General features: G+C 31.8%; 1 protein-coding gene across 1 annotated transcript in view; it reads right to left on the bottom strand.

Moving 5' to 3' along the window:
• Positions 1 to 12,041: 12,041 nt before the first annotated feature.
• Positions 12,042 to 12,500, bottom strand: part of rpp30 (ribonuclease P/MRP 30 subunit) — a 15,511-nt gene continuing 15,052 nt past the window's right edge. The window contains exons 11-12 of the mRNA XM_028567211.1: positions 12,399 to 12,467; positions 12,042 to 12,160 (exon numbers count right to left, since the gene is read on the bottom strand). Coding sequence (XP_028423012.1) covers positions 12,114 to 12,160; positions 12,399 to 12,467 — 116 coding nt within the window. The 3' untranslated portion in view covers positions 12,042 to 12,113. The remainder of the gene's footprint in view (positions 12,161 to 12,398; positions 12,468 to 12,500) is intronic.

The following is a 12,500-nucleotide window of genomic DNA, read 5'->3' as shown; positions in this document are numbered from 1 at the left end:
ACATATAAAATATATAATATTTATTCATAAAATATATTAAATATATAATATTTATTCATCATATAAAATATATAATATTTATTCATCATATAAAATATTCATCATATAAAATATACAATATTTATTCATCATATAAAATATATAATATTTATTCATCATATAAAATATATAATATTTATTCATAAAATATATTAAATATATAATATTTATTCATCATATAAAATATATAATATTTATTCATAAAATATATTAAATATATAATATTTATTCATCATATAAAATATATAATATTTATTCATAAAATATTATATAAAATATATAATATTTATTCATCATATAAAATATATAATATTTATTCATCATATAAAATATTCATCATATAAAATATATAATATTTATTCATCATATAAAATATATATTTATTCAACATATAAAATATATAATATTTATTCATCATATAAAATATATAATATTTATTCATCATATAAAATATATATTATTTATTCATCATATAAAATATATAATATTTATTCAACATATAAAATATATAATATTTATTCAACATATAAAATATATATTTATTCATCATATAAAATATTCATCATATAAAATATATAATATTTATTCATCATATAAAATATATAATATTTATTCAACATATATAGTATATAATATTTATTCATCATATAAAATAAATAATATTTATTCAACATATAAAATATATAATATTTATTCATCATATAAAATATAATATTTATTCATCATATAAAATATATAATATTTATTCATCATATAAAATATAATCTGGGGCTTTCCTGCCATGGTAGACTTGACTTTAGTCCAATGTGTCTGATTGTAGTCGGACTTCTTCAGCTTAGAGTTGTTTGTGTGTTTGTTACCAACCTTTTGCACACAGATATGGTGATAATAACGTTGCATATTTTTAATTGACAATGGACCCCTAAACCCCCCTTGTTTTGCGGTAAAAAAAAGTCATAGTATAGTATGTTGAAAATTATTTTAAAAGGCATAGTATAGTATGTTGAAAATTATTTAAAAAGTCATAGTATAGTATGTTGAAAATTATTTAAAAAGTCATAGTATAGTATGTTGAAAATTATTTAAAAAGGCATAGTATAGTATGTTGAAAATTATTTAAAAAGTCTGTATAGTATGTCGAAAATTATTTAAAAAGTCATAGTATAGTATGTTGAAAATTATTTAAAAAGTCATAGTATAGTATGTTGAAAATTATTTAAAAAGTCATAGTATAGTATGTTGAAAATTATTTTAAAAGGCATAGTATAGTATGTTGAAAATTAATAAAAAAGTCATAGTATAGTATGTCGAAAAATTAATAAAAAAAGTCATATTATAGTATGTTGAAAATTATTTAAAAAGTCAGTATAGTATGTTGAAAATTATTTAAAAAGGCATAGTATAGTATGTTGAAAATTATTTAAAAAGGCATAGTATAGTATGTTGAAAATTATTGAAAAAGGCATAGTATAGTATGTTGAAAATTATTGAAAAAGGCATAGTATAGTATGTTGAAAATTAATAAAAAAAAGTCATAGTATAGTATGTCGAAAAATTGATAAAAAAAAGTCAGTATAGTATAAAGTATGTTGAGATAGCTTGTTTTTTGTCTAAAAGGGACTGAATTTAAAAACCAGTTGAATTGAGTTTGTAATAATGTTTAAGAGAGATTAATTAAGGGTCTGAAATCTTCCTATTTGTAGATTTATGTTTTATATCAATAAGAATTGATTCTGATCATTAAACTGTATTAAACCATTCATGTGTAAAAAGGGATTGTCGATTAGTGTGAAGATTTATATTTTTTATATTTCCGACTGAATGTACCGCAGAGCTCTATTTTTGATGACATCATTGCCTGCTTCGGTGCTGACCAATCAGAGTGCAGCATTTGTACCGCATACTGATTTAAAAAAATGAAATAAAACATTTGACTGAATTTTTTTGACTCGTGGGTGTTTCAAAAACTTTATTAAATAAACAGTTTGTAATATGATTGAAAATTATGAAAAAAAATCATTATAGTATGTCGAAAAATTTATAAAAAAAATCATTATAGTATGATGAAAAATTGTGAAAAAAGTCAGTATAGTATGTTGAAGAATTATGAAAAAAGTCATAGTATAGTATGTCGAAAATTATGAAAGTCATAGTATAGTATGTCAAAAAATTATGAAAAAGTCATAGTATAGTATGTCGAAAAATTATTTAAAAAGTCAGTGTAGTATGTTGAAAATTATTTAAAAAGTCACTATAATATGTTGAAAATTATTTAAAAAGGCATAGTTTAGTATGTTGAAAATTATTTAAAAAGTCAGTATAGTATATTGAAAATTATTTAAAAAGGCATAGTATAGTATGTTGAAAATTATTTAAAAAGTCAGTATAGTATGTTGAAAATTATTTAAAAAGTCATATAGTTGTTGAAAATTATTTAAAAAGTCATAGTATAGTATGTTGAAAATTATTTAAAAAGTCATAGTATAGTATGTTGAAAATTATTTAAAAAGTCATAGTATAGTATGTTGAAAATTATTTAAAAAGGCATAGTATGTCATAGTATGTTGAAAATTATTTAAAAAGTCAGTATAGTATGTTGAAAGTTATTTAAAAAGTCATAGTATAGTATGTTGAAAATTATTTAAAAATTCAGTATAGTATGTTGAAAATTATTTAAAAAAGGCATAGTATGTCATAGTATGTTGAAAATTATTTAAAAAGTCAGTATAGTATGTTGAAAATTATTTAAAAAGTCATAGTATAGTATGTTGAAAATTATTTAAAAAGGCATAGTATAGTATGTTAAAATTATTTAAAAAGTCATAGTATAGTATGTTGAAAATTATTTAAAATGTCATAGTATAGTATGTTGAAAATTATTTAAAAAGTCATAGTATAGTATGTTGAAAATTATTTAAAAAGTCACTATAGTATGTTGAAATTTATTTAAAAGGCATAGTATAGTATGTTGAAAATTATTTAAAAAGTCATAGTATAGTATGTTGAAAATTATTTAAAAGTCATAGTATAGTATGTTGAAAATTATTTAAAAAGCATAGTATAGTATGTTGAAAATTATTTAAAAAGTCATAGTATAGTATGTTGAAAATTATTTAAAAAGTCATAGTATAGTATGTTGAAAATTATTTAAAATGTCAGTATAGTATGTTGAAAATTAATAAAAAAGTCATAGTATAGTATGTCGAAAAATTGATAAAAAGTCATAGTATAGTATGTCGAAAAATTAATAAAGTCATAGTCATAGTATAGTATGTCGAAAAATTGATAAAAAGTCATAGTATAGTATGTCGAAAAATTAATAAAAAAAGTCATAGTATAGTATGTCGAAAAATTGATAAAAAGTCATAGTATATTATGTCGAAAAAATTAATAAAAAGTCATAGTATAGTATGTCGAAAAATTTATAAAAAGTCATAGTATAGTATGTCGAAAAATTGATAAAAAGTCATAGTATAGTATGTCGAAAAATTAATAAAGTCATAGTATAGTATGTTGAAAATTATTTAAAAAGTCATATTATAGTATGTCAAAAAATGTATAAAAAGTCATAGTGTATCCATCCATCCATCCATCTTCGTCCGCTTATCCGTGTCGGGTCGCGGGGGAGCAGCTCAACAGGGGACCCCAAACTTCCCTTTCCCGAGCAACATTAACCAGCTCCGACTGGGGATCCTGAGCGTTCCCAGGCCAGGTTGGAGATATAATCCTCCACCTAGTCCTGGGTCTTCCCGAGGCCTCCTCCCAGCTGGGCGTGCCTGGAACACCTCCCTAGGGGAGGCCCAGGGGCATCCTTACCAGATGCCCGAACCACCTCAACTGGCTCCTTTCGACGCAAAGGAGCAGCGGCTCTCTCCGAGCTCCTCACGGATGACTGAGCTTCTCACCCTATCTCTAAGGGAGACGCCAGCCACCCTCCTGAGGAAACCCATTTCGCCGCTTGTACCCTGGATCTCGTTCTTTCGGTCATGACCCAGCCTTCATGACCATAGGTGAGGGTAGGAACGAAAACTGACCGGTAGATCGAGAGCTTTGCCTTCTGGCTCAGCTCTCTTTTAAATCCAACGGTGCGATAGATTGAATGCAATACCGCACCCGCTGCGCCCGATTCTCCGACCAATCTCCCGCTCCATTGTCCCCTCACTCGCGAACAAAACCCCAAGGTACTTGAACTCCTTCACTTGGGGTAAGGACTCATTCCCTACCTGGAGAAGGCATTCCATCGGTTTCCTGCTGAGAACCATGGCCTCAGATTTAGAGGTGCTGATCCTCATCCCAACCGCTTCACACTCGGTTGCGAACCCGATCCAGTGAGTGCTGAAGGTCGCAGGCCGATGATGCCATCAGGACCACATCATCTGCAAAGAGCAGCGATGAGATCCCCAGCCCACCAAACTGCAACCCCTCCCCACCCGACTACGCCTCGATATCCTGTCCATAAATATTACAAACAGGATTGGTGACAAAGCGCAGCCCTGGCGGAGGCCAACCCTCACCTGAAACGAGTCCGACTTACTACCGAGAACCCGGACACAGCTCTCACTTTGGTCATACAGAGATTGGATGGCCCTGAGTAGAGACCCCTCACCCCATACTCCCGCAGCACCTCCCACAGTATCTCCGGGGACCCGGTCATACGCCTTCTCCAAATCCACAAAACACATGTAGACCGGTTGGGCATACTCCCAGGCTCCCTCCAGGATCCTTGCGAGAGTGAAGAGCTGGTCCGTTGTTCCACGACCAGGACGGAATCCGCATTGTTCCTCCTCAACCCGAGGTTCGACTATCGGCCGAACCCTCCTTTCCAGCACCTTGGAGTAGACTTTACCAGGGAGGCTGAGAAGTGTGATACCCCTATAATTGGCACACACCCTCTGGTCCCCTTTTTAAAAAGAGGAACCACCACCCCAGTCTGCCACTCCTTTGGCACCGTCCCAGACTTCCACGCAATGTTGAAGAGGCGTGTCAACCAGGACAGCCCCTCCACACCCAGAGCCTTGAGCATTTCTGGACGGATCTCATCAATCCCGGGGCTTTGCCACTGTGTAGTTGTTTGACTACATCAGTGACTTCCGCCTGGGAAATCGACGACAATCCCCGTTATCCTCCAGCTCTGCCTCTAACATAGAGGGCGTATTAGTCGGATTCAGGAGTTCCTCAAAGTGCTCCCTCCACCGCCCTATTACCTCCTCAGTTGAGGTCAACAGTGTCCCATCCTTACTGTACACAGCTTGGATGGTTCCCCGCCCCCCTCCTGAGGTGGCGAACAGTTTTCCAGAAACACTTTGGTGCCGACCGAAAGTCCTTCTCCATGTCTTCTCCAGACTTCTCCCACACCCGCTGCTTTGCCTCTTTCACGGCAGAGGCTGCAGCCCTTCGGGCCCTTCGGTACCCTGCAACTGCCTCCGAGTCCTCCGAGATAACATATCCCGGAAGGACTCCTTCTTCAGTCGGACGGCTTCCTGACCACTGGTGTCCACCACGGTGTTCGTGGGTTACCGCCCCTTGAGGCACCTAAGATCCTAAGACCACAGCTCCTCGCCGCAGCTTCAGCAATGGAAACTTTGAACATTGTCCACTCGGGTTCAATGCCCCCAGCCTCCACAGGGATGCACGAAAAGCTCCGCCCGGAGGTGTGAGTTGAAAGTCTGTCGGACAGGGGCCTCCTCCAGACGTTCCCAATTTACCCGCACTACACGTTTGGGCTTACCAGGTCTGTCCAGAGTCTTCCCCACCCCTGACCCAACTCACCACCAGATGGTGATCGGTTGACAGCTCTGCCCCTCTCTTCACCCGAGTGTCCAAAACATACGGCCTCAGATCAGATGAAACGATTATGAAATTGATCATTGACCTTGACCTAGGGTGCTCTGGTACCAGGTACACTTATGAGCATCCCTATGTTCGAACATGGTGTTCGTTATAGACAATCCATGACTAGCACAGAAGTCCAACAACAAACAACCACTCTGGTTTAGATCAGGGAGGCCGTTCCTCCCAATCACGCCTCTCAGGTGTCTCCATCATTGCCCACGTGTGCGTTGAAGTCCCCCAGCAGAACAATGGAGTCCCCACTGGAGCCCCATGCAGGACTCAGTCAAGGTCTCAAGAAGGCCGAATACTCCGAACTCCTGTTTGGTGCATATGCACAAACAACAGTCAGAGTTTTCCCCCACAACCCGCAGGCGTGGGAGGCGACCCTCTCGTCCACGGGGTAAACTCCAACACAGCGGCGCTCAGCCGGGGCTTGTGAGTATCCCCACCCGCCCGGCGCCTCACACCCTGGGCAACTCCGAGAAGAAAAGAGTCCAACCCCTATCCAGGAGTATGGTTCCAGAACCGAGACTGTGCGTGAGGTAAGCCCCACCAGATCTAACCGGTAGCGCTCCACCTCCCGCACCAGTTCCGGCTCCTTCCCCACAGAGAGGTGACGTTCCACGTCCCCAGAGCCAGCGTCTGCCGCCCGGGTCTGGTCCGTCCGAGGCCCCTGACCTTCACTGCCACCCATGTGGCATCGCACCCGACCCCAACGGTTCCTCCCACAGGTGGTGGGCCCATGGGCTGGAGAGATGGGAGCCACGTCGCTTGTTCGGGCTGTGCCCGGCGGGCTCCGTGGCAAACCCGGCCACCAGGCGCTCGCCCGACGAGCCCGCCCGCCTGGGCCTGGCTCCAGACGGGGCCCCGGCTTCCTCCGGGCAGGGTCACTCCATCTCTACCTTGCTTCTTCATTGGGGTTTTTGAACCATTCTTTGTCTGGCCCCTCACCTGAGACCACTTTGCCTTGGGAGACCCTACCAGGAGCACAAAGCTCCAGACAACACAGCCCTCAGGTTCACAGAGACACACAAACCTCTCCACCACGATAAGGTGATGGTTCACGGAGAAGTCATAGTGTAGTATGTTGAAAATGTATAAAAAGTCAGTGTAGTATGTTGAAAATGTATAAAAAGTCATAGTGTAGTATGTTGAAAAAATTATAAAAAGTCATAGTCAAAAAAGTATTTAAAAATTATTTAAAAAGTCATAGTATAGTATGTTGAAAATTATTTAAAAAGTCATAGTATAGTATGTCGAAGATTATTTCTAAAGTCATAGTATAGCATGTTGAAAAGATTATTAAAAAGTCATAGTATAGTATGTCGAAAAATTTAAAAAAGTCATAGTATAGTATGTTGAAAATTATTTAAAAAGTCAGTATAGTATGTTGAAAATTATTTAAAAAGTCACTATAGTATGTTGAAAATTATTTAAAAAGGCATAGTATAGTATGTCGAAAATTATTTAAAAAGTCAGTATACTATGTTGAAAATTATTTAAAAAGTCATAGTATAGTATGTCGAAAATTATTTAAAAATACAGTATAGTATGTTGAAAATTATTTAAAAAGTCATAGTATAGTATGTTGAAAATTATTTAAAAAGTCATAGTATAGTATGTTGAAAATTATTTAAAAAGTCATAGTATAGTATGTTGAAAATTATTTAAAAAGGCATAGTATAGTATGTCGAAAATTATTTAAAAAGTCATAGTATAGTATGTTGAAAATTATTTAAAAATTCAGTATAGTATGTTGAAAATTATTTAAAAAGTCATAGTATAGTATGTTGAAAATTATTTAAAAAGTCATAGTATAGTATGTTGAAAATTATTTAAAAAGTCAGTATAGTATGTTGAAAATTATTTAAAAAGTCAGTATAGTATGTTGAAAATTATTTAAAAAGTCATAGTATAGTATGTTGAAAAATTATTTAAAAAGTCAGTATAGTATGTTGAAAATTATTTAAAAAGCATAGTATAGTATGTTGAAAATTATTTAAAAAGTCAGTATAGTATGTTGAAAATTATTTAAAAAGTCATAGTATAGTATGTTGAAAATTATTTAAAAAGTCATAGTATAGTATGTTGAAAATTATTTAAAAAGTCATAGTATAGTATGTTGAAAATTATTTAAAAAGGCATAGTATAGTATGTTAAAAATTATTTAAAAAGTCATAGTATAGTATGTTGAAAATTATTTAAAATGTCATAGTATAGTATGTTGAAAATTATTTAAAAAGTCATAGTATAGTATGTTGAAAATTATTTAAAAAGTCACTATAGTATGTTGAAATTTATTTAAAAAGGCATAGTATAGTATGTTGAAAATTATTTAAAAAGTCATAGTATAGTATGTTGAAAATTATTTAAAAAGTCATAGTATAGTATGTTGAAAATTATTTAAAAAGGCATAGTATAGTCTGTTGAAAATTATTTAAAAAGTCCGTATAGTATGTTGAAAATTATTTAAAAAGTCATAGTATAGTATGTTGAAAATTATTTAAAAAGTCATAGTATAGTATGTTGAAAATTATTTAAAATGTCAGTATAGTATGTTGAAAATTAATAAAAAAGTCATAGTATAGTATGTCGAAAAATTGATAAAAAAGTCATAGTATAGTATGTCGAAAAATTAATAAAGTCATAGTATAGTATGTCGAAAAATTGATAAAAAAGTCATAGTATAGTATGTCGAAAAATTAATAAAAAAGTCATAGTATAGTATGTCGAAAAATTGATAAAAAAGTCATAGTATATTATGTCGAAAAATTAATAAAAAAGTCATAGTATAGTATGTCGAAAAATTTATAAAAAAGTCATAGTATAGTATGTCGAAAAATTGATAAAAAAGTCATAGTATAGTATGTCGAAAAATTAATAAAGTCATAGTATAGTATGTTGAAAATTATTTAAAAAGTCATATTATAGTATGTCAAAAAATGTATAAAAAGTCATAGTGTAGTATGTTGAAAATGTATAAAAAGTCAGTGTAGTATGTTGAAAATGTATAAAAAGTCATAGTGTAGTATGTTGAAAAAATTATAAAAAGTCATAGTCAAAAAAGTATTTAAAAATTATTTAAAAAGTCATAGTATAGTATGTTGAAAATTATTTAAAAAGTCATAGTATAGTATGTCGAAGATTATTTCTAAAGTCATAGTATAGCATGTTGAAAAAATTATTAAAAAGTCATAGTATAGTATGTCGAAAAATTTAAAAAAGTCATAGTATAGTATGTTGAAAATTATTTAAAAAGTCAGTATAGTATGTTGAAAATTATTTAAAAAGTCACTATAGTATGTTGAAAATTATTTAAAAAGGCATAGTATAGTATGTCGAAAATTATTTAAAAAGTCAGTATACTATGTTGAAAATTATTTAAAAAGTCATAGTATAGTATGTCGAAAATTATTTAAAAATACAGTATAGTATGTTGAAAATTATTTAAAAAGTCAGTATAGTATGTTGAAAATTATTTAAAAAGTCATAGTATAGTATGTTGAAAATTATTTAAAAAGTCATAGTATAGTATGTTGAAAATTATTTAAAAAGGCATAGTATAGTATGTCGAAAATTATTTAAAAAGTCATAGTATAGTATGTTGAAAATTATTTAAAAATTCAGTATAGTATGTTGAAAATTATTTAAAAAGTCATAGTATAGTATGTTGAAAATTATTTAAAAAGTCATAGTATAGTATGTTGAAAATTATTTAAAAAGTCAGTATAGTATGTTGAAAATTATTTAAAAAGTCAGTATAGTATGTTGAAAATTATTTAAAAAGTCATAGTATAGTATGTTGAAAGTTATTTAAAAAGTCAGTATAGTATGTTGAAAATTATTTAAAAAGGCATAGTATAGTATGTTGAAAATTATTTAAAAAAGCATAGTATAGTATGTTGAAAATTATTTAAAAAGTCAGTATAGTATGTTGAAAATTATTTAAAAAGTCATAGTATAGTATGTTGAAAATTATTTAAAAAGTCAGTATAGTATGTTGAAAATTATTTAAAAAGTCATAGTATAGTATGTTGAAAATTATTTAAAAAGTCAGTATAGTATGTTGAAAATTATTTAAAAAGTCATAGTATAGTATGTTGAAAATTATTTAAAAAGGCATAGTATAGTATGTTGAAAATTATTTAAAAAAGCATAGTATAGTATGTTGAAAATTATTTAAAAAGTCAGTATAGTATGTCGAAAATTATTTAAAAAGTCATAGTATAGTATGTTGAAAATTATTTAAAAATTCAGTATAGTATGTCGAAAATTATTTAAAAAGTCATAGTATAGTATGTTGAAAATTATTTAAAAATTCAGTATAGTATGTTGAAAATTATTTAAAAAGGCATAGTGTAGTATGTTGAAAATTATTTAAAAAGTCATAGTATAGTATGTTGAAAATTATTTAAAAAGTCATAGTATAGTATGTTGAAAATTATTTAAAAAGTCATAGTATAGTATGTTGAAAATTATTTAAAAAGTCATAGTATGTCATAGTATGTGGAAAATTATTTAAAAAGTCATAGTATAGTATGTTGAAAATTATTTAAAAAGTCATAGTATAGTATGTCGAAAAATTTATAAAAAAGTCATAGTATAGTATGTTGAAAAATTGATAAAAAAGTCATAGTATAGTATGTCGAAAAATTGATAAAAAAGTCATAGTATAGTATGTCGAAAAATTAATAAAGTCATAGTATAGTATGTCGAAAAATTGATAAAAAAGTCATAGTATAGTATGTCGAAAAATTAATAAAAAAGTCATAGTATAGTATGTCGAAAAATTTATAAAAAAGTCATAGTATAGTATGTCGAAAAATTAATAAAAAAGTCATAGTATATTATGTCGAAAAATTAATAAAAAAGTCATAGTATAATATGTCGAAAAATTAATAAAAAAGTCATAGTATAGTATGTCGAAAAAATTAATAAAGTCATAGTATAGTATGTCGAAAAATTAATAAAAAAGTCATAGTATAGTATGTTGAATAGATAGTTTTAAACATCAAGATGGTTTATATTTTCTTATTTCATCATTTCAAGTATTCATGGTAAGAAAATGAGTTTCATAGTTCATTAAAGCAACGTTTTAATTTGTCTTCAGGGTCACATCAACCACATCCTGGGCCTCTGAGCAGCCGGCCAATCACACTCCTCTCCTGCAGGACGATGACATCATCCTTTACCTTGCAGCTGATAGGACCAATCAGGTGCTTCCATTCGAGATCGTCGTTAAGACTCCTGCTGATCAGTCCAGTTCTCAGATGTCCACGCGTCCTTGAACACACCAACGGTTTTCTATCAGCTGATCAACGCTGACACTAAAGGGCTCTTACACCGTTTTTATCGTTGGGTTAACAGCTGGGTTTATCTCTGTTGACAACTTTGAATAATGTTTCTTAAAAGTCTAAAGTATGTTCAGATAGCTTGTTTTTTGTCTAAAAGGGACTGAATTTAAAAACCAGTTGAATTGAGTTTGTAATAATGTTTAAGAGAGATTAATTAAGGGTCTGAAATCTTCCTATTTGTAGATTTATGTTTTATATCAATAAGAATTGATTCTGATCATTAAACTGTATTAAACCATTCATGTGTAAAAAGGGATTGTCGATTAGTGTGAAGATTTATATTTTTTATATTTCCGACTGAATGTACCGCAGAGCTCTATTTTTGATGACATCATTGCCTGCTTCGGTGCTGACCAATCAGAGTGCAGCATTTGTACCGCACACTGATTTAAAAAAATGAAATAAAACATTTGACTGAATTTTTTTGACTCGTGGGTGTTTCAAAAACTTGATTAAATAAACAGTTTGTAATATGTGTGTAAATTATGAAAAAAGTCATAGTATGTCGAAAAATGTATAAAAAAAAAGTCATAGTATAGTATGTCAAATTATGAAAGTCCTAGTATGTCGAAAAATTTTAGAAAAAAGTCATAGTATAGTATGTTGAAAAATTATGAAAAAGTCATAGTATAGTATAGTCGATTAGTTTGGAGATTTATATTTTTATATTTCCGACTGAATGTACCGCAGAGCTCTATTTTTGATGACATCATTGCCTGCTTCGGTGCTGACCAATCAGAGTGCAGCATTTGTACCGCACACTGATTTAAAGTATAAATAAAAATAAAACATTTGGCTGAATTGTTTTGACTTGTGGGTGTTTCAAAAACTTTATTTAATAAACAGTTTGTAACAATAATAATAATGTGTGTCCTCCAGCGCTGTCCATCACTCGGTCAGCTGAGACCGGGCTCTCTTGGCTGGGGGGGCCTCACCTGTTCAGGTAGACACACAGAACACCTGTCACTCATTAACATATCATCATGTTTCAGACCTAGATAGTTAGAGTCCTCTCCAGTGAAATACAGACACACGTTAACACCGTTTAGCTGTCAGCGATGTAACCGTGGTTACTCCAACATTTTCCCAGTCAAAACGGCGATTTTTTAGCGGCGTGCTGCGTTTGCAGGTGTGCTTTCACCAGGTGCCTCCCGTGATGGAGGCGGGACTTACAGTCTGCAGGCGCCGATTGGCTGCAGCTCTTCACCGTGTGGACGATCCCACTCGCTGTCTTCCTGGTTTCTGACGACAACAAACGCCACAGAATAAGAAACT

Source organism: Perca flavescens, chromosome 21, assembly GCF_004354835.1.
Source record: "Perca flavescens isolate YP-PL-M2 chromosome 21, PFLA_1.0, whole genome shotgun sequence".
Taxonomy (NCBI): Eukaryota; Metazoa; Chordata; class Actinopteri; order Perciformes; family Percidae; genus Perca; species Perca flavescens.
This window is presented reverse-complemented; position numbering and strand designations above follow the sequence as displayed.